This window comes from Vipera berus (genome assembly GCF_964194415.1).
Source record: "Vipera berus genome assembly, chromosome: 5".
Lineage (NCBI taxonomy): Eukaryota > Metazoa > Chordata > Lepidosauria > Squamata > Viperidae > Vipera > Vipera berus.
This window is the reverse complement of record NC_138207.1, coordinates 97,254-119,881: the sequence shown is the minus strand read 5'-3', so window position 1 is coordinate 119,881 and position 22,628 is coordinate 97,254. Positions and strand designations below refer to the sequence as shown.

At 49.5% G+C, this 22,628-nt stretch overlaps 2 protein-coding genes across 2 annotated transcripts; one reads left to right on the top strand and one right to left on the bottom strand.

Annotated features, from left to right (window-relative positions):
* Positions 1-297: 297 nt before the first annotated feature.
* Positions 298-18,860, top strand: MELTF (melanotransferrin; the record flags this gene model as incomplete). Its single annotated transcript, XM_081329953.1, has 16 exons — positions 298-346; positions 1,990-2,144; positions 2,753-2,852; positions 3,691-3,873; positions 4,039-4,195; positions 4,348-4,415; positions 5,733-5,908; positions 9,602-9,782; positions 10,660-10,811; positions 12,444-12,540; positions 12,934-13,128; positions 14,764-14,920; positions 15,458-15,525; positions 15,603-15,790; positions 17,424-17,622; positions 18,114-18,860. 16 exons carry the CDS (start codon positions 298-300, stop codon positions 18,182-18,184), a joined length of 2,196 nt encoding a protein of 731 aa, XP_081186079.1. The 3' UTR covers positions 18,185-18,860.
* Positions 18,861-19,049: 189 nt separating this feature from the next.
* NCBP2AS2 (NCBP2 antisense 2 (head to head)) lies at positions 19,050-21,683 on the bottom strand. The gene has a single exon (XM_081329051.1). The coding sequence runs from the start codon at positions 21,462-21,464 to the stop codon at positions 21,234-21,236; it is 231 nt and encodes a 76-aa protein (XP_081185177.1). The 5' UTR covers positions 21,465-21,683; the 3' UTR covers positions 19,050-21,233.
* Positions 21,684-22,628: the final 945 nt, after the last annotated feature.

The following is a 22,628-nucleotide window of genomic DNA, read 5'->3' as shown; positions in this document are numbered from 1 at the left end:
TTCCACGCCCCCTTCCCTGCGAGAACACAAGGTGGGCTTTTGTGCTCTGGTCCTCCTTGCTGAGAGAGCCTCTATTCCATCCAGGTGGCGGTGCTGGGCGGGCCACAGTCCTCCTTTTCCAGGCTGGAGGACACATTTATGAACCTTGGCAGTTATTAACTTCCCCACCCGAGGGCCCAGCCTGTGTCCTGAGGGGGAGGGGCCGGGAGGAGGAGGACCAGGGCTGCAGAAGGGGCCAGAGTCCTCCCTTGGCTGGCAGGGCCAGAGAGAGAGGAGACAAGACGCAGGGCTCCCACCATGAAGCCCCCGGCGGGCTTCCTTGCCCTTCTGCTTTGCTTCCCCACAGGTAGGAGGAGGGTGCTTTTCTTGGCCAGGGTGGATTCAGGAGATGCTTCCGGTGCAGCCTCTAGAGAAATCCCAGCCATCTAATTTTCCTCATGTGCAGAGATGTTCCCCTTCCAGCTTGCAACAGCACCAGTTATTCTTGTATTGGTGGGATTTTTGTGGGCTCGTGCATTACTGATTGCTAACCCTTGTTATAATTTGAAGAAGGGGGAAAATATTTGCAAAACTATATTCCAGTAGGTTCAGGACTTTTCTAGACCTACAGACTTTCTTTCCTTTGCTTTCTGGACAATACAGTGATGTAGACCAAGACAAAATTGCGGGCTTGTTTAATAAGAACTGCTTTGCTGCCTCCTGTCGCCCTCCGGATCATTGCAAGCGCTTGTGGGAAACTGTCTTCTCCCACCACCAGGGCTGCTCCGAATGTGAACTGGGCTTGTTCCTTACAGTGTGGCTGAAACCTTATAAATTTGGGAGGAGGAGGAGGAGGAGGCAGCCTGTCCAAAGAGCAAAAACTGCCCCTGCTTTGGCAAAGACGCAGATTGCAATCTGCGCCTTTTCTTGGGCACAATGAGCAGAACTGCGGAGAAGGGGCCTCTGGTGGAAAGAGGAGATCAAAGTCTCCCCTCTGGCCGCCACAGCCGATGGGCACCGGAACCTGCCTTGGGTGGGAAAATAGGCCACCCAGAGCAAGGCTTGGGCAGGTTTTGACTTCTTCCTCTGGCCGCCAAGCGTAGCCAAGGGGGTTTCTTGGTGTTTACTGAGACGGTTAACACACCAGGTGTTGCTCTCCCTTTATGCCTCTGCTCAGGCTGGTCTTCCAGCGATTCTGTTAGCCAGACAAGCTTTAATCCAACCCAGGTAACTAAACAAAAAAAACACCTTGCCTGTCCAAGAATCCAGTGAGGTGAGTCTAGTCCGAACTCATCGTTAGGAGGCTCACGACAGTGTTTCTGCTATCTTGCTGGTCTGAGTTTTGGCCACCCAGAGAGAGTTTGGATCTGGGCAGTGCCCAAATCCAATCAAAATCCAATCAATAAATAAGTCAGCTAATGGGAAAGACTAGTGCACAATCCAGTGGGATGGTTATGATGCCTTTCAGTAGGTATTTTCGGCATAGATCTATTCACTGTAGTGACTTTAGTTTATATTTGGAAAAGTTATTTTTCCCTTTATTTATCCAATGTATATGGCCTCAACAAGTGACTCAGAGCAGCAAACAAAGTTACAGTTAGGGTTATAAAAGCAATTATACAGACTGCAAAAGTTAAACTGCACAGTGGCCGAGCGGCTTCCACCCGAATCGCTAGCGTAACTAAGAAGCGGGTCCCTGGGGAACCCTGGGGCCCCAAGCCCAGGCCAGAACCAGGTCTCCAGGGCCTTACGGAAGACCAGCAGGGTCAGGCCACCCTGATGTCCAGGAGCAGAATCTTCCAGAAGCTCCTCAAGGCCCTGCCAACTGCCCTTTTGCATGCCCTTCCTTCCTGACTGGATCGGATGGGTAGAAACAACTGGAGACAGTTGGTCCCTGAAATCTGCAAACGGTTTATGGGAGCCCCTCGATTCTGGGCCGCCTGCTATTTCAGCCAGGAACTCTGAACCGCTCTTTGCACGGGTGTGCATGTGGGCATGTGTTCTTTTCAGCTGCCGCATTGAGCCTGCTGCGCTGGTGTGCGGTCTCTGACCAAGAGTTGGCCAAGTGTAGCGACATGAGCAGGGCCTTCTCCAGAGCAAACATCTCCCCTGAACTGGCCTGTGTCAATGGTGGCTCAGTAACCGACTGCATCTCTAGGATTAATGTAAGTGGGAAATATTTGCTTCTGGATCTGTCAGAGGCAGGGAGGGCAGTGTGAACGGAGTATTGCAGAGGCCCCCAACCTGTGGGCTGTGGCCCACTGCCAGGCTGTGGCCTAATTGCCACTGGGCTGAGCGAGTGGCTGGCTGGTGCTTGCGCATCTAGGACCCGACTTGCGCAAGCAGTGCTGTGAATGTCAGTGGCCTTTGTGGCCCACGTGTGAGCATCGTTGCAGGCACTCGTGGTCCCATTCGTGTGAGCCTCATCGCCGGAGTCCTCTGTCCCACTTGCACGAGCCTCATTGCGGGCACTTGTGCCCCCACTCACACATTGCTGTGAACGTTGTGGGTGCTCATGCACGCACATGCATGCACACACGCATGTGCCTGCCCCTCCCACAAAGTCATTCCCTCTTTCCCCCCTCCCCAGGCCGCCAACCTGGAAAGGTTGGGGAACTCTGGTGTATTGGACCTGCACATTAAGCAGGGCAAAGCTTTTGGGAAATGGCCTGGCCACACCACTGCTTCACTCAGTCCGTCTCCTGAGAAGGCTTCTTGTGGCCGCTGCCAGGCAGCCTCCGTTCTTACCAGGAAGTTCTCTTTTTGCATGCAGCGGAATTTGGCCGATGCAGCCACTGTGGACGGGGGCATCCTTTACCAGGCTGGGAAGGAGCACGGTCTGAAACCAGTCGTGGCTGAGGCCTATGGCCAAGGTAAGTGGGCGAGAGGAGCAGCAGAGCAGGCTCCATAGCTGCCTATTAAATAGCCGTCATAAAGCTTCTCCTTTGGACCAAAGAAGAGGCCATAAGACCAGTGACCACCTCTTTGTCTTCTGCCTCTCATGGATTTTGTAGAATTACTGATACTATTTTGCACTTGAGGAACCAGAGGTGAAAGAAAAGACACTGTTCCAGATCTGCCCAGCGGAGGAAACAAGTGTCACTAGCGCACTGCACGTGTTGAGGGCAAAAGGCTCAGCCGGAATGCAGTGTGCAAAGCACTGATAAATCTGCGTCTGTTTTTATTGTCTGCAAAGTACTTAACAAACGCCTTATTTGCCTCTCGTTCTCCTTTGATGCTCTTTGGACTGAGCAATGAAATTTGACGCAGCTCTTTGGATTTTAGAGCAGTTGGGTTCATTGCGGCATCAGCCACTCCAATAATAATAATAACAACAACAACAACATCTTACATTTTAAGGAGGTACCTGGTTGATACCTAGGATGCTGGCAGCAACCCATGTCAACAATTAGCGCCAACTGAGGTTCATGTTTAATGAATAAAAGTTTTATAATAATAACAACAATTTCTTCTCCTCTTCCTCCTCCTCCATCGTAAAAAAACAAAATATTTCATTCTGCTGTATGTGATAAAAGTGTATTATTTCCCAGACCAAGGAGGGCCGAGTGCCTTGTCTCCCTGCTATGGGTAGAATGCTCTCGCTGCATTTGGAGGGTTTGCCTTCACGCGGCACTTCTCCCCGTTCACTCCACTCCTTGTGAATGCAGCAGAGAGAAGCTGGAGTAAGTGGCCTTCCCGTTGCCTCTCTAGACCTTGGCACCTCCTACTACGCAGTGGCAGTGGTGAAGGCCAGCTCCAGCCTGACCATCGACCACCTGAGAGGGGCCAAGACCTGTCATACAGGGATCAACCGAACAGCTGGCTGGAACATCCCGGTGGGCCTCCTCCTTGATAGCGGCCGAATGCCCATGATGGGTTGCAGTGTCACCCAAGGTAAGTCCTGCCCGGGTCGTGGGAGGCCTGCTGGGCCCCACAAAAGGGCTTTATCCCCCGTGGTCCTTTTCCTTGGGGCGAGCAGGGAGGCTGGATGGAGGAGGATGTTGCAACTGAAGATGCAGCCCCTCTTCTCTTTCTCCCCCCCTCCTCCTCCTCTTTCAGCCGTCAGTGACTATTTCAATGCCAGCTGTGTCCCTGGGGCAACTGCTGTTGGGGACCCTCCCTCCCTCTGTGAACTCTGCAGAGGAGACTCTGCTGGGCAGAACAAGTGTGAGATGAGCCCCAAAGAGGGATTTTATGACTACTTGGGTGCCTTCAGGTATCTGTGGGGGGGGAGGATGCTCTTTTCCTTGGAAAAGCCACAGTAGGAGGGGGGTGGATGTCCTGCCACAGGCCAAGATGCCTCTTGGGGGTCCTCTGGGTGGGAAGTGCCGAGGGTCTGTGGCCAACGACTGCTGGTGCTCCCCACAGGTGCCTGGCGGAAGGGCCAGGAGAGGTTGCCTTCGTCAAGCATACCACGGTGACCGAAGCCATGGACGGTGAGCCATTCCACGTGGGGAAGAATTCCCTGATCCGAGTTGGGCTGCCCTCTCGTCCCGCTTCACCCCCTCCCTGCCTTTGGCCCAAAAAAGACCAAATTGAGTGGGTCTGTTTTCCTGTTACCTCTTAGCATTTTGCCTTCTTCAGCGAACTCCTAGTATACTGATTCTTTTTCTTTTGAGCATATTTCTATAATACCCATTCCTTCTGTTGTGGTGGTTGTTTTAAGTGTCTTTCCCCTCCTGCAGCTTAGTCCGAGTGTTCGTGTGCCTGACATCATCACCAGCCTAGTACGGCTGCTTCTCCTCCTTTCCACTCCCCATATCCGTCTTCGCTTTGCTTTCACGTCTCCTATGCAAAAGCATCTTCTCCTACCTTTCCTTCTCCCTTACTCAGATTGTGTCCTAATTGTGCTTTTAGTATCTCCTTCTTTAGGAAGTCCTGCTCATTGGCTTCTCTTGCTGCGAAATGTTATGTACCAGCATCCCACATTTATAAAATTCTGCTTTTCTAATGTCAAAGGTTTGCTTTTGGCCAAATTTTCTTTTTTAGGTACATTCCACAATCCCGTCAATTCTCAGTCAAGCCTTCCCTGCCCAGAAAAGGCTCTCTCCAATCCTCTCTGCCTTAATCAGAGGGGAAAGTGGTCAGAAATTTGCAGGAGGCAAGAAGAATTTGGGCAGAGCGTGTCTCCCATCCTCCTCCTCAGTTCAGAGGGTCCAAAGTATGGCTGGATGGGTGGGTGGGTGGGAGGCGAGAGGAGTCCAGCCAGGGCAGGCCTGGGTCACACTCTTATGCTCCCAGTTGGTGGGGGGGGAGGGGCGTGAGGGCAAACCGCTTTCCCAGAAATTTACCCCTAACTGCAGGTTGGGTTAGGTGGGCGCATGTTTGAACGCGTCAATTATCAGAACAGACACAGCATCCTCTGGATAATTCTTGGGTAGGTGATATAGCATGTTAGCAGGATGTGAACCCAGGAATTATGGCTTCTAAACCTGGGTTTAGCAAGTTAGTGTGAAACCAGATTGGAATGTAAAAGTTCAGCTATTTTGTCAGTCATAAGAAGCTTCCTAAAATTATAAATTAAAAATGGAACAGCCATTTTTAAATGGCACATATTTACTTTTCTTACTGTTTCACCAATTTATGTTCTGGGCCCACTTGGAATGACCCATCTCTGCCCAGATGCTTCACAGTGTCGGCAGCCCCTCCCAAGTGCCCAGCCTAGAGCTCAGCTCTGGGGTCCACCTGGGGTGGGGGAGGAAGGCAGAAGGAGAGGCCAATGCTCTCCTTTCAGGCCAATGCTCTTCTTCCAGGCCAAGCTCAGCCTTCCTGGACCTTGGAGGACTTCCAGCTGCTCTGCCAGGATGGGAGCCGGGCGGCAGTCAGCGAGTGGCGGACCTGTCACCTGGCACGGGTCCCTGCTCATGCCGTGATCACCCGGCAGGACGTGGAAGGCAGCCTCATCTTTGAAGTGCTGGATCAAGGACAGGTGAGCTTCCCAGTCTTTGTAGAGGATGGTCTTGTCTTTGCGCGTTGCTGCTTGCGAGCCCAGTAGAGTTGAGCGACTGAAGCAACAGGCCTGTGTGTTTCATGATATTGTCTTACTGAGCGCCCATCTCCTTGAAGCAAATTCAGGAGGAGGTGGTGGTCTCGGTTCCTCTGCCACAGCTGTGCCTCTCACAGCTACATGGCTGCCCGACGTCCACGGGCTGAGCAGGGCCCTCGTGCCAGGGCAGTTGGAGCTCAGGGCTGGCAGAGGGGAGACACTGCCAAGTGGGCAGGACCCATTAATGGCACCACACAGGGCCACGATGAGGGAGGCTCCCAGCTGGGTTTTTAAAGGAGAAAGGCCTCCTTTGCCTTTTTCAGTCTAGTCAGCATATGTGTGCTCTTGGCAGAAAACTCCAAGGACCCTTCGGAGGGTTTGCCCTCTCCTTGCCAGGGCCCCATGTAAGCAGCTCAAGGCTCCTGCCAGAGCACCAGAGGGAGGCCGTGGCCACCAAAGCTTTTGGCCGGCTGTACTCTTCCTCCTGCCCTGGCTGTCCTCTGGTTAAGGCCTCTCCAAGGGCTCTAGGTAGACTCTCCCTGGAGGTGGCCCTGAAAGCCCTGCTGGCCGCAGCACAGGAAGCAATAGCCCGACTGCTCTTTAGAAGAGTCCAGTCTCTGCTGTGGGCCTGTCCTGGTGCCAGTAGAGCACAAGCGAAGATCCTGGTGACCGTAAAGCCCTCTAACCGGGGCATCCCGGGACATTCAAAATGTTCCATCTCTTTCTATGGGGGGTGAGCTCTTACCCCCCGTGGATAGGGCTCGCAACTTGGGAGTCCTCCTAGATTCACGGCTTACCTTGGAAGATCATATAGTGGCCGTGACTAGGGGGGCTTTCGCCCAGGTTCGCCTGGTGCGCCAGTTGCGGCCCTATCTGAACCGGGATGCCCTGTGTACGGTCACTCATGCGCTCGTGACCTCTCGCCTTGACTACTGTAATGCTCTCTACATGGGGCTTCCCTTGAAAACCACTCGGAGGCTCCAACTGGTACAGAATGCAGCCGCGAGAGTTGTCTTGGGAGTTTCCCGGTACTCCCATGTTACACCTTTGCTCCGCGAACTGCATTGGTTACCAGTTGTCTTTCGGGTGAGGTTCAAGGTTTTGGTTACGATCTTTAAGTCCCTACATGGCATGGGTCCGGGATACCTCAGGGACCACCTGCTGCCGGCATCAACTCCCCTCCGCCCTGTGCGTTCCCACAGAGAGGGCCTCCTCAGGGTGCCGCCAGTCAAGGAATGCCGACTGGTGGCCCCCAGGGGGAGGGCCTTCTCTGTGGGCGCTCCGGCATTATGGAACCAACTGCCGGTAGAGCTCCGGACGGCATCAGACCTCCGAACTTTCCGTCGTGGCCTGAAGACCCACCTATTTGAAATGGCTGGTCTGGCCTGACGGGGGATTATGGGTTTTAATTTGTTGTTTTAGATTTGTATTACTGTTTTAATTGGGCATGAGTTTAATCTTTTTTAATTTTTGTATTGTCTTTTTATATATGCCCTGTGAACCGCCCTGAGTCCCTACCAAGGAGAAGGGCGGTATACAAATTAAATAAAACTTAAAACTTAAAAAACTTAACCGGGCTTGGCTCCTGGTTCCCTTTTGGTCTGCCCAGCCAGGAGTGGAGGGGGATGCAGGTTCCCACCCCGGGAGAGGCAGAGCATGGCCTCCCCATGAAATAGTTTGCTCTCCACATGGTATGAATGATTTAGGAAGGTGGTGAACATCGGTGCTCAAGTAGGCAGGCAGAGGTTTATGGTATCCTGATTTATAGTTGTTTAATGGGTTGTTGTTCTTATGTATAATGTTAAGCAATGAAAATTTACTTTCAAATGCTTAGAAATAAATAACATGTCATGAAACCATGTGCTGCCAGAAGTTCCACAATGTGATCGGGTGGGAGCTTGGAGGCAGTAAGTGGCCCATCCTTTAAGTTAAGTAGGTCCCTCTGTGAGGGAGATGGGCAGTTTCTAAATGTGATAAATAAATAAAATAAAAATAAATAAAGGACCTTCTCCTTAGGCATTTCTAGGCTGGAGTCTTATCCCACGTTTCCCCCAAGAGATCAAGCTGACTTCTGTGGGGATTTTCCTCCATTACATCCCCACACAGATCAGTGTGTCTGGTCCAAAGTTACCCAGGAAGTTTCAGGCTGAGTCTGGGTTGGACCCGGATCACGATGGTCCCAGTCCAGCAGCTGCATCCCTGCAGCCTCCTGGCTTCTCCTCCCGTGCTTTGTGTGCTGCCACCACGTGGCTGTTCTTGGGAAATTATAATATGTTAATTGGGTCTGCCAGTACCTTTCCCCTTTGTGATGTATTTCCTATCCTGCTCATGATGCTGTACTAGGATCCACCCCTACTCGGTTGGACTTCCCCCTTCTCCTTGTTCCTCTGTGTTCCATCCTCCATTGTAACATCTGAACACAAGCCATGCGGACAGTAATCCTGTTACTGTCTTTTGACCTTAAAGTACCGTCCAGACTTCACCTGACCACACCTTCTCTGCTGTAATCTTCTTCTACATGCAAAATAAAGGTATTTCAGATGAACCAGGTGCTTTATGAGTTCACTGTCTGAAAAGGGCCGTTAATTGTGACTAAATTCGCTTAAACATACTAGTGCAAGTGTCTTAACAAGGAATTAAATCACTAGCACAACGAGCTTCGATCCAGAACAGTCAAAAGACATTTATTAATTTTTACTGCCAGCAATCCATTGTGTATGCATGTTATCTGCAAAAAAGCTTAAGTTAAATAACAGCAATCAATTTTACTGGCTGCACTGTGTGTGTTGTCTGCAAGTAAGAAGTCAAAGACAGCAATTAATTCTTACTGCGTGCGTGTGTGTTTTCTGCAATCAAGCAATAGTTAGAAAATGTGTTTTAATTCCTAAAATCTGCAATTTAAAGTCTGTAATGTTTCTACAATCAGGTTTAAACAGTCAGGAAATGTAATCTGAATTCCTTCTCTCTGCATCCTACATGTGCATGTTGTTTACGAGCAAGGCAGAGGTAAAAAAAAGGCTTCGGAAGGTGCATGCCTCCAATAACATTCTGTGAACTCTTGTTTCAAAAGGTAGTAAACATCTTATTGCCTCTCTGCCAGCTCTTGCCTGCAATTTAGAATGGCTGTAATGTACCTTCAATGTTCCATGTTTTAATTGCAAAGAGGCTGTTTGTTTACAACCTTCAAGTTTGTGAAACCAAAAGAAAGTTTTAGAATTTTCCTGCCTGTCTTCCCAAAATTGCCTTTCTCTCGAATTTCACTAGAAGGCTTAGAGATTTACCTTTGAAAACAAATCTTCCTCTCTGGCTCAAAACTTTGGCTTACTCAGCCCCCATCCCCCACCCCCACCCCCCACACATAGGGCCGCATCCTCTTGGCTTTGGCTCTTCAGCCAAGCTCTGAGGAAAGAAAGTGCTGCCACTTGGCTCTCAGAGGAGGAGGAGGAGGAGGAGGGAGAGAGGGCAGCTGCTAGAGCTGGCCTGGGCAGGTAAAGCTTTTGGGTTTCAGCTGACATTCAGGTCAGGCCCTTTTCAACTTATCAGAGAATGGCAGATCTGAAGCTCCATGGTGGGTTTGTCCTCAGGAATCCAGAGGTTTTCCCCAGGCAGATGTGCTTTTTTCTGTCCATGCTACAGCGAAGTTTGAGTGGTGGAAACTCCAGCTTCCAGATGTTTGACTCTACAGCCTATGGAGGGAAAAATCTTCTCTTTAAAGACTCTACCGTAGAGCTGGTTCCCATTATGGAACAGACCTACCAGGCTTGGTTGGGAGATGAATACCTGCGTGCCATGCGAGGCTTGGATTGTGATCCTAAAAGTACGTCTTGCAAGTTGCCTTTATAACAAAAAAAAGTCTTCTTGGTTCCGCTGTCCTGAGGCGAGAGTTCTGGTGGAAGAGCAAGAGGCAATGTGGGTTGGCAATGTGGGCAACATGTGGGGCAACAGAAAATATGACTACCGTACAGAATACTTGGGTGGGGGGTTGGACTAGATGACCTCCAAGGTCCCTTCCTACTCTGTTATTCTGATTCAGAGTTGGAAGAGACCTTGGAGGTCTTCTAGTCCAACCTTTCTCAAGCAGGAAACCCTCTATTGTTTCAGATAAATGGCTGCCCATCCTCTTCTTGAAAACCTCCAGTGGAGCATCCACAACTTCTGGAGGGAAGCCATAAAGGTCCCGAAAGGGAGATTTGTCTCTTATTCGCTAAGAAAGTATTCTAAGACCTTTTCCAGGGACTTTCCCATGAGGGTCTCCTAGTTCTCTTTTCTGGATGCCCCGAAGCTGTTTTTACATCATCAGGATATTTGGGGATTTCGGATTTTGGACCTTCCTAAATATCTCTCAGTTTGCCAGGCAGAGAACTTGGTTTTCTTGGTTACCACAGTATCCTGGTAACTTATGGGGCCTTAAACTGTTTAATGGTTTTAACATTTGTATTGTTTGTACGGCTGTTGGGTTTCTTTATTGTTTGGTCCGGCTTATGAGTTAATTGGAAGCTCTCCTGAGTCACAAATGTGAGATGGATAGCTATATAAATTGAATAAATAAATAAATAAAATGCTAGACCAGTCTTGTCCAGGGATAGAATTCAGGGTTTGTCTCCATTGGCTTGGAAAACCGATGGGAGCCGTTGTTTCTGCATTGAAAGAAGCCCGCGTGGGACTCTGGTGAGGCTCTTCCTCTTCCGATGCAGGGCTGCCAGGATTTCTGCGCTGGTGCGTCTTCTCAACGGAGGAAATTTGGAAATGCAGCAAGATGGCCGCCGCCTTTAAGAGCCAGAATCTGAAGCCAGAAATCCAGTGTGTTTCAGCCCAGAGTCCAGAGCAGTGCATGGAACGCATTCAGGTGAGAGTTATTTATTTTATTTATCTTTCAAATTTATTGGCCACCCATCTTACTACAGGGTGGCTTACAATATTAAAAATGAAACTATATAAATAGAATGGTACAAAACTGTAGAAATCCAAAATACAATAGCTAAAAGATGGGGAGGGAGGGAGTAAGATGAATTGGGGGGGGGAGTTCGACCTTATAAGCCAGCTTCAATGGGAAGCCCCCCTCTCCCCCATTGCAGCCCCAAGCCAACTGGCAGAGCAGGAGGTCTTTGGGCTCTTGTGGAAGGTCAGGGGGGGTTGGGGGCCAGCCTCACTCCGGGAGGTGGGGAGATGTTCCAGAGGGCAGAGGCAACAGATACTGAGTGGAAGGTTGTGCAAGGACACCTGGCCTCTGTCTCTGTCTGTCTGTCTGTCTCTCTCTTTGTGTGTGTGTGATGTGTGTGTGTGTGCGCGCACGCGCGCAAGCAAGCAGGCTCCAAGGAGCCTTGGCTCACACTCACCGTGTGCAAGCCTTGGGGAATGTGCCTCCTCAGAGCAAGGATGGGGCACTCAGCCCTCCAACAAGAAATGGGAGCCACTTCCGTGAGAGCAAGTGGTGGGATTTAAAGGCATGTGGCTCTGGCCTTGAGAAGGGCCCAAAATAATGAGCTTTTAATGGAGGAGGGGAGACTTTTCAGAAAAGAGTGTTAGGAAGCACGAGAAAGAAAGGCAATATGAGCCCACTAGGGCAGACTTTCTAGATGGCTATTCTGTCCTGCATATGGGTAAAGCTGCCTTGCTGAAGCTATTATGGTCCTGCCACAGCTGCTTCTTGGTCTGACCTCCCTCCAAAGACTGGCACGGGAAGGGTGGCTGTGGGGGAGTAAAGTTTCTCCAGGCCTCTCCAGGCTCTCTGCTGGCAGGACTCTTTGCCCTCCTCCACTCCCAACAAAGCTTAGCCCCTTCGGAGGGTGAGGCTGGCTGGGGAATCGGAAGGCTTGGCTGGGTAGCCCCTTCCGTCTCCCTTGGGGCCAGAGAGGCTGACAGCCCCGTCTCCTGCCGGGAATGGGATGACTATGTACAGCCAACTTGCCGCAGGACAACTCTCTGGGGAACAATTTAACAATTCTATTTAATTATTTAGAATAAATAAAAAAATATTTTAATTTTTGTCAATCACATTTCATTCTGTCCCTCCTTTTGCATCCTTTCTTTAATGTTTCTATTCCACGATTTCTTTGTTATTAGTGTAATTTTTGTCCAGCAACGAGTTGTCCTGTGGTGAGTTGGCTGTGGCGAGTTGGTCATGATGAGTTGGCCGTGGCGAGTTGGTCATGGCCAGCTGGCCATGGTGAATTATCACAGACCCCTCCTGCCTGCCCAGTGGGAGGCTCGGGCTGGTCCTTTGGCACTGCAGTGGCACACGGGAATGACCCTGGGAGGAAGTCCTGCAGACTGGAGAACCGTCAGGACTCACAGTTTGTGCTACTTGTCTAGACTACCTGGCGGGGCTAACAGCCAGAACAACTTTCTTCTGGCCCTCACCGGCTGGCTGGCCACAGTGGCCAGATTGAATGGGCTGCCTGGAGGAGGGGGAAGGGGCCCTCAGGAGGCAGCCAGGCCTCGAAGGGGAGCATTCCAATCTCTCTGAACTTCCTTTCAGAAAAGAGACATTGACGCTGTGGTTCTGGCTGGAAAGGATGTTTACGTAGCCGGGAAGACCTACGGCCTGGTGCCAGCTGCTGCAGAACACTACGCAGGTAAGAACACACAGAGGCTTTGTGTGCCAGCCATTCTGCAGCTGTCTGTGGACTCAGCACCCGCCAGGAAGTGGAAATATTGCAGAAAGTCTTGGACAGAAGCGATCCTCTTAGGCTGAACATCGCCTAGTTTACGGTACCTTCCAGACCCCACCATATTTGACCAAGATGACAAGGAATAGTACAGCTCGTCCCATTTTCCCCAGGCACGAATGGTGGAGATCCTGTGTTCTTTTACTGAGCTTGGAGCCTTCCGCTATGTGCAAAAGATACCCAGTGAGTGGGCCTAGAGCAGCCCTCTCAAGCCTTCATTGAGGCACCCTTGGAGGCAGGGTCGTAGAATGGGACCCCTTGAGGCTTGCTTGACTCTCTCCTTCTCCTCCCTATACGCAGATGGGGATACCGTGAGCACCTACTATGCGGTGGCAGTGGTGAAGCGAGCAACGTCTGACGCCTTCACCATCCATGATCTACAGCAGAAAAGGTCCTGCCACACCGGCTATGGGCGGATGGCCGGCTGGAACATACCCATCGGCCTGCTATTGCAAAAGGGGCTCATTCAGCCCCAGGAATGCAACCTTCTCAAAGGTAAAGGGGGAGGGGTGACTGACGACTGATAGGGCCCAAGCAGAAGCTCACAAGAACTGAGACAATCCTGGCAAAATGAGGCTTTTCAGATCGGGAGCAACTGAATAAGGAACAATCCAAACTTAGGCAACAAATTTTGTGAACTAACAGCTGTTGTGTGTGTGTGTGTCTGTGTCTGTGTGGAGTTGTCATTTATGTGACGAAGGGCATGAAAAGCAACACTAATTCAGAAAACTCACAGTGTATTTGTGAAGCCATCTCGGTGGCAACTATTCTCTACGTGAGACACACCGTTTGCAAAAGCAAAAGAAAGAGAAACTCTTTCTGGTTCACAGCAGATGCTGCTAAAGTGCAGAAAGTGCAGAAAGAGGACGAATTGGCTAAATCTATTAAAAAGGGGGATAAAAGGGGGGACTTTTAAAAGGTACATTAGTGACAAAAGGAGAGAAAAAAAGCAATCACCAATATCAAAAATGAAAACAATTCTTATGTTAAGGGAGACCTGGCTTTAACCAACCCTCTTCTCAGGAGCGGATGATGCCAGTAACAAACACGGGCTGGGGTGGTGGTGTGTGTGTCATATACCAGCCCTAGCAGTGCGGGTTCTTTCCCAGGGTCTTCAGAGGTGGAGGGGGCAGGTGAGCTAGCCTGCTTAAAGCTTGAGAAACCCGTGGGGTCCGAGGGGACTTCTAGGTGTGCTCGTTGGGCCCTTAATTGGCCTGTTCAGCCATCTCTTCTAACAAGTGAAGTTCCCCAGGATTGCCGAACAGCTAATGTTGTTTTGAAGAAGGGGGTTAGGGAAGAAGCGGGAAACTATAGGCCATTGCGCTTAATATCTGCAGTAAAAGTTAGTTCTCAACTTACAACTACAATCAAGCCCCAAATTTCTATTGCTAAGCGAGACAGTTGTTAAGTGAGTTTTGCCCCATTTTATGACCTTGCTTGCCACAGTTGTTAAGTGAATCACTGAAGCTGTTAAGTAAGTAGCGTGGTTGTTTAGTGAATCAGGCTTCCCCATTGACTTTGTTTGTCAGAAGATCACAAAAGGGGATCACGTGACCCCAGGATGCTACGACCGTCATAAAGCTGTGAAGGCAAACAAAATTCTGGGATGCAACCCGAGAGGGGATCCCGAGCAAGGAAGAAGGAGGTCCTAATCCCTCCAGGGAGGAATTTAGTCAGGCCTCATTTGGAACACTGTGTCTCCACTTCTGGGGACATCACTGAAGATCACCGATAAGGCAAAGCGAGTCCAGAGACGGGCAACAAAAATGGCGCACGGTCTGAGCGGCAAAACGTTATGAGGAGAGATGGGAGGAATTGAACTTGCACAGCCTGGAGGATAGAAAGAAAAGGACCGGGGGGGGGCATGATTGAAACATTTAAATATATTAAGGCTGTGAATAAGATTCTAGAAGGCAGCATATTCAATACTGAGCAGAAATCAAGAATATAGAGGTATAACCTCAGACTGACAGGAGGGAAGTTCAAAGGTCATGTGAGAAAGGATAACTTCAGAAAAGGAGTCGTGGAAGCTGGGAACCAACGTCCAGCGGTGCTTGTGGGTCGATCCTGGGTGGTTCTCCCCGCAGTCGCCCTCACGGGCTCTCCCTGGCTCTGCTCTTCTGGTTTCAGCGGTGAGTGGCTTCTTCTCCGCCAGCTGCATTCCGACAGCCGAGAAGGAGGGCTACCCTGCCAACCTCTGCGAGCTCTGCATTGGGGACAGCCAGGGAAATTTCAGGTGCAACGCCAGCAGCCGGGAGACGTATTACGGCTACACAGGAGCCTTCAGGTAACCAGGCAGGCGGCTTCATCCCAGTTTTAGGAAGGAGCAAGCTTCACGCCTTAAGTCTGGACTAAGTCACTCATGTCTGTCTGTCTGAGTGGTATACTTCAGCATGGCCAGTACCAGAATGAAGAAGCGCTGACTTTTATCTGCATTTGGGTGTCAAAAATATGTAGATGTTGCCTATTAAAAAATAGGGAGGAGACAAAACATTCTCAGCACCAGCTAGCTTTGTCTAGGGCTTACTTTTTCAGCTGTGGGAGCAGTGCCTCTTGTACTCTGGCTACCATCTCCCCCCCCCAGCACACAGCCCCCCCCCAGCTATCACCAGGCACCATGGCTGGGAGAGAGGAGGGAGCCAGCTTCCTTCTTCCCTGGGATAAACAGAAGCATTATTTTGCAGAGAGGAGAGAAGCAGGGTGCAGGGGCTGCTCTTGGGGCCCCTGGTTGCTCTTCAAGGTGCCTTTCCGTGGAGGCCCAGCCTAGCAACACACTTGCCTCCCCACACCAGAATGGCTAACAGGATCAATGTCTTCTCTGCAGATGCTTAGCAGAGGGTCGTGGCGACGTGGCTTTTGTCAAGCACAGTTCAGTCTTCGAAAACACCGATGGTAGGTGGGCTCTTTTCTCACATGGCTGTGTTGATTGTCATGTCCGGAATGCTTCAGCCTCTCTTTCCTTCTCTCAGGGCACAATACTGATACCTGGGCCTCAAGGCTTCGGTCTGCCGATTTCCAGCTCTTGTGCCCAAACGGTGCCCGTGCTGAAGTTCCCCAGTTTACTCACTGTCACTGGGGCCAAGTGCCTCCTCGTGCCATCATGGTCCACCCAGACACCAGTGCCCTGGTAGTGTATGGACTTCTGCGTAAGGCTCAGGTAGGCTTAGTCCGAGATGTGGGGGGAAGCCTGCTGCCTTTGAGCTGTTCCTCGTTTGCATGATGGGGCGATTAGCTTTTCTCCATTACTTTTTAGGGTTAGGGTTCCAGTCTGGTTGGGTGAGTGTGCCATCACTAAAGCAGTCTAGTGGGACTTTACCACTAGATTTCTATTGTTATTTTAATATTATTTAACATAATATTTAATATAATGTATTGTAATAAATAAAAAGCTAATGATATTATCATTATTACCTCTAGCTTTTTATTTATTATTATGCTGTAGTTTATAGACAGATGACATACTGTAGGAAATAAAAACGAATAGGCTGGATATGCTAACAAAACAAGGACACAAATATTGAAACAACCTAGCTGTGCTTCCTGTGCGAATGCAGCCAGCACTTTAGCAGACCCAGTTAAGCATGTTGAGTAAACTCAAAGAGGCAACTGTATAATGGCAAACTGAACTGTAGCTGTGGCGATGTCATTTTCAAACGATCAGGTGGAATAGTGCCTCTATTCTGAACCGTTCAATTCCCTCTAGAGTGTTTTGTCTAGATGTAATCCTGAGATGCAGAAAAAAAATAGAATACTGTAAAAAAGAGTAAAGAGAATTCAAGGGATTTGAATTAAGTCAAATCCATGGAAGTGGATGTTTGAGCAGACTAAGAGAGGAGATCAGAACCTATTCTTCGCCATGACATGTGGAACACCAGCGGTGTGTTGGGATTACGGGGCTGGACACCCTGTTCAAGGGCACTCTGGGACTAGCATGGCTCTCTTGCAGCTCAACCTGCTTCCTAAGATTGCTGCTATACGAATAAAGGAAGATCCATGTGTAAGTTGTTGCCTTGAGCCCCTGGAGAAATGGCAAGATAGAAGTGCACATACAATAGTCTTAGAGTGCAGGATACAGAACAATGGACTTAAGCCACAGGTTACTTGTTAGGATGAAAAGTTAGATCAAAGTCTTAAAAGTGAGCAAAAGAAGAACAATTACTTTCCTCCCCCATTATGTAAAACACGTTTGTTGAACCAAAGTCCGTAACATAGGCAACACAGATATACCTCTTGGGCAAGGGCTGTAAAAAAATGGATTCTGTGCTCTTGATACACACAGCATTTATATGGGGAAGTGCAGGAACATGAAGGATGTAGTTCAGCTGTTCCAGAAAGCCAGCCACGTCACTGAGGCGGCCAGGCGGCCAGTCCCAGGGAGGGCCAGAGGGTAACTCCTGCAGAGTCTGGAAGGAACCGGTTAGTGGACAGACAGGCTGCCTCCTCCTTTATCCAAGATGTTGGGTTTATCACACCTGAGTAGCCATCTTGTTAATGGAAATTTCTTTCCCCACATACCATTGCAGCAACAGAATCAGATGAGACAAAAAACACGGGGTATTTATTTGTACATTGTACACAATGTGGATACTGAATTTTCTGAGCCCAGTTTAGGGTTTGACATGCTTGGATGCTTGTGCTCCCGGATGGCTGAAGCTGCCTGGGATCTGGACTAGCCTGGCTGCTCCGTTTCCTCCGAAGGGAACAGGGCCTCGCAGCGTCCCCAGCAGCTCCTGGCAGAGAATGACCCTGGGCAGAGGGCTGTCAAAAAAACTCTTGGCCTTAACTTTCAGGATTTCTTTGGCAATGACAACAACCCGGATGGATTTAAAATGTTCAGTTCATCAGAATTCCAAAAGCAGGATTTAATCTTCAAGGATTCCACAATTGAAATTGTGCCAGTGGGAGAGAGAAGAACATTCGAGTCCTGGCTGGGGCAGCCGTTCCTGGACTCTTTAGAAGGCCTGGAATCCTCCCAGTGCTCAAGAGCTGGTGAGACCATTGTGCTGTGGGACACCCCCTCCCCCGGCTCCATTTCCCATTGATAAGGAAAAAGAAATTCTTTAAGTAACAACTGCTAGGAAGACCCTTAAGTGTCTGGGCTGGTAATTGTAGAGGACCTCCGTTCCATTTATGGAAAGCCACTCTACAGATGAAAAATGACCCACACGCCTCCTTGAATGATTCAGGCTAGTCTCTTATTTCTTTCACCTTTTAAGGACTGAATGTGTGGGGTATACATGAGTTACACACATAGGTAGTAAATGGTAGGGCTTACGTTTCACATGCAGCCAGTATTCCGTTCTGTTGCAACCATCTGCAATTAGCAGATGCAGCAGAAACAAAGCCATGTAAACGCCCAACTGCTTTCAATGTGGAAACTCACTTAGTCAAATCAGAACCAACCATCCCGGGGTGAACTTCATAAATTCAGTCTAGATTGCTAATAATGCTTGCATGTCTTTATTATTGTTACACTGCAGCATCCAAGCCTCCGAATGTGATTTTCCTCCTGATGACAATTCTGACTCTTGCAACCATTTCCACTTTGTGAGCCACAGCTCAGGAGCAACAGTACAAAACACAACCACAAGACTTAAAAATCTAGGCAATCCTCAAGTAATCAGTCAAGGATTGTGGAATATTTAATTTTCCTCTCTAAATACTGTGGCATTCTAAGGGTGAATTGATAAGCCAGCTTTTTAAACATGACGTATTGAGCAAATCATAGTGACCTTCTTTGCCCAAAATGCTAAGTAAGACATCATGGATGGACTTGGACATCATGTCAAATGAAGAGCACTGAAGCCAGATTATGTGCTAGCGGGTGTGAATCGGGGCCTTCTCTAAACTGCCTTTTCGTAACAACCGTCTCATTTGGGGGTCTGGGGGCTGCCCCTTTTCTTGGCTGTGCTAATCCGGAACTCATTACGGTATGCAATTCTCTTTGCTCTGGAACACGATAATTAATGTGCATGTCAGCTGACAGGACATTCTTGTTGTGGACCAGAAAGCATGAAGAGCACAAAGAGCAGATAACCAGTGGAGAAGAGCAGACAGACCAGCACGGACGATCTTCCTGCCAACGCTGCTTTGGCAATACCTGTGGAGACAAAAAGGCTGGAAACGCTTCCCCTGCGGCCGTAGGATCCGACCTCAACAGATAAAACGGGCTGATTGCAGGACTGATTGTTCTCCACCGAGACAGACTCTGTTTTTGATCTGGCCTGTTCAATAGCCTTACTTGCTCACAGGAGCTGTAAAAGCCTCAAGTGTGTTTTGTAGATGCAAGACAGAAATATTTTTAAATTAAAAAAATACTACCTTTAAGTATAACAAAAAAAAGAACAACAACCAATAGGAAATTAAATAGTAAGGGAACTAAAAAAGGTAGGGTTAAAAAATAAACAGAAAAAAGAAAAGCTATGCATTTGTATTTGTATCGTGGAGCTGAGTCAATTGGAGTCAGGCTGTATCCAAGTAAAATAAAATAAATACATAAATAAATTTTTAATTAAATTAAACAATCGCATAAAATTGTATCAATCAGTTTTCTACCTCTCTGGTAGAAGCTCAATTCATGAACAGAAAGGGTATGCATGTCTTTCGTTCTGCTATTAAATTGCATGTACTACGGAAGTTTTTCTACCGGAATAAAACAATTTTCCTAACTTCCAACTGCACACGCTCCATTCTCCATTTCATAGTTTCCAAATTTTCAGATTATTTAGCATCATATTCCACCTTTGAGCCCTCTTTTCTTTCTCGACGCCTGTTTTCAATGTTCCAAATTATGTCCCTTCTGTTACGTTTCCAACAAAGGCTGAAATTTCAGCTTTGCTCCATGTGCTCAAGAACACCCAGCAGACTGAAAATGTGTGGAACTGGATCACTCTCGTTATTTCAAACGACTTGCAAGTTTCCCTTGTCAATAGTAAATAAAAACTGACTCTCTAACAATAGTCATAATGTACAAGGTTGAGAAGCAATTAATACATCACATCCAAGTAACAGAGTAACAGTTAGAGGGGAACTGGAGGTCTTCTAGTCCAATCCTTCTGCTCAGGCAGGAATCCCTATACCGTTCCAGACAAGTGACGGTCCAGTCTCTTCTTTAAAATCTCGTGATGGAGTGCCCACAACTGCTGGAGGCAACTGGTTGATTGTTCTTACTGTGAGGAAATTTCTCCTTAGTTCTAGGTTGCTTCTTTTCTTGGTTAGTTTCCATCCGTTGCTTCTTGTCCTGCCCTCGTGTGCTTTGGGGAATAGATTGTCCCTCTCTTCTTTGGGGCAGTCCCTTAGATATTGGAATATTGCTGTCATTATGTCGCTTCCAGTCCTTCTTTTCAGTAGACTAGACAGACCCAATTCCTGAAACTGTTCTTTGTAGGCTTTAGCTTCCACTTCCCTAATCTTCTCTGCCCTTTCTAGTCTCAATCCCCATTAAGTTCCCCATTTATCTACTGGGCTTTTGAACGGCTGAGTTGGCAGGAGCTGGAGGATGCGATGAGAGCCCACCCCATCCAGCAGCAGCAACTGGGTCTCGGACACAAGCCTGCCTGACATCCTATCAGCATCCTAACCTCATGGATCTCCACGCCCCTGCAGATTTAGCTTACCCAGCACAATCCACCCAATTTTAAACTACAATATTATAGGTGTCCGGTAAAAACCACGACAGTGGCACCACCGGTCAAGTAAGATCTACTGTATAATAGGCATCAAGACTTGCAGAACATAATTTTATATTGTGGATGGCGACAGGTGCATACGACGCCCACACCCAGATGCTGCCCTATGCCTCCTTAGCGATCCATTCATTGTTCCTTCTGACTCAGCGGACACATTTGCTTAACAGACACGACTGGGCCAATTAATTATCTAGCACACGCTTAGGCACAATGGCGTCGGGGTCTTTTTTAATGGTTTAATATCTTCATCAAATTCTGTCTAGTCAAGTCCCACTTTATTATTAAAGTAACAATCATTAAAAACATCGTACGAACAGAGGCGATTAGACTTCCAATTCAGGCAATTTTCAGGCAAACTTTCACGGGCCTCCCGGGTGCCTAATTCCTCCCAGCCTTTAGGGCTTCCTCTCTTCCGCTCTCCGGAGAATCTTGCTGGCTTTACGCTTCTATCCATCAAACGTCGCTTATCGCATCTCTCGTGGAAACGCTGCCGGCTGCGATCGGAAAGCAAACCGGCTTCGCACCCCCCCCGCTCCCTTCCCCGGTTCCACCGCGGCCACGGCGTTTCTGCAGCGCTTCCAGTCCGCTCGAGCAGCCCGAGGAGCTCGCGGGCGCTTTTTGGATCCAGCTCCGCTCCGGGCTCAGGATCGCGTCCCCACCCGGAGAAAAGGGAAGGGGGGAGCCGCCCGGTCTCCCTAGCAGCAACCTCGCCGGGCCTGCCGCGGGGGGACGCCGGGGCCCGCACGGGGGAGGGGCGCTCCCCCCTCCGCAACGGTCCTGCCCCGCGCCCTCTCCCACGCGCGGGGGGGGAGGAGGAGGGAGGAGGAGAGGCCCGGCTCCGGAGGGGAGCAAACGGCGCCGACTCCGGCAGCCCCGCCTCTCCAGAGTTTCTACAGGAAGCGGGGGGGGGGCTCACGGGCTCCGCCCCTTCTTCGACCAGGGGGCGCGAGGGGGCCACCCGGCGTCCTTGGCGCGCGCCGCCTCCTCCTTCAGCTCGCGCAGGAAGGTTTTGCGCAGGCGCAGTCCGCGCGTGAGGGCCGCAGCCGTGAGGCGCGCCGCCATCCGTATTGGCCGCGCCTCGGCCAGCCGGTCCAGGAACCGAGGGTCGTTCAGCAGAGCGAAGAGCAGCCGGCGCAGCACCATCGTCGCCCGCGGGGCCGCCTTCCGCGCCGCCGCCCGCAAGCTTTTCTCGTTGGCGGCGTCCCGCCGGCAGGCCGTGCGCGCTGCTGTGTCCCCGGGCTGCGGGGCTGGCGCGGGCGGAGTAGCAGAAGCAAAGACCGCCCCGCCCCGTTCTCTAAGTGTGACCTTCCCTGTTTGGACGACTTCCTGTCTGCCGCTTCCCGTTGTGGCCGACTTCCTGTCTCCGTAAGTCAGCGACAGAGCACCGGTGGTGGTGATGATTACGCCCCCCAGCGGTTGGGAGGCCGGATCTTTTTGCACTCTTCGATTTCGGCTTTGGGAAAACGAGGGACGAGGAACATAAAGTTCATTTGTGTCAATTTCAGAGAGGCCCTCGCTCAATGAGAGTTGAAGGGATACAACACCCTTTATCTCCGTTCTACAACACAGTCCTTTCAACAGATCCAAGAAGGCTCCACATCCATTTGCACCACTGAGTCCTTCGGGAGATAGGGCGGGATATAAGTCCAATCAATCAATCAATCAATCAATCAATCAATCAATCAATAATAAAATAATAAATAAGATATACCAGCGACAAGGGCCCCAAATTTGGATATGCTGATAATTTGGCCATAGAAGGTGCAAGGAAAACAGACGGAAGTGGCAAATATTTTACTGTGGTTTTAATCTAGGTGAAATGTTAATACAGGTAGTCCTTGACTTGTTTAGTGACCATTTAAAGTTACAGTAGCAGTGAAAAATATGACTTCTTCATGATCATGTGATCAAAATTCAGATCGCTTGGCAACTGGTTCATATTTATGACTGTTACTGTGTCCCTCCTGAAAAAGCACCTTTAGTTCAACAACTTGGTTCTTCCCTGCCACCTTTGTCCAAAGCGAGACAGGATTAGGAAGGGCAGATTTCTTCCCTCTCTCCCCAGATTGTCGGAAACCGCCTGCCCTCTGCCCAGGTATGCAAGAAGGAAAAGTGGGTTTCTCAGGCAACACGAGACTTGAGTCTTTGCAGTCTGGCTTGCAATTTTGATAACTTTCCCCTTTCACAGCCGCATTCACTGATGTAGTAGCCCTGTGGGCCAGGCAGAAGGGCAGGACCAATGCTATAAAAGTTTCAGACTCTTGGACAAAGGAGGTTCTGCTCCCTGTATTTCCAGCCTATAGCACC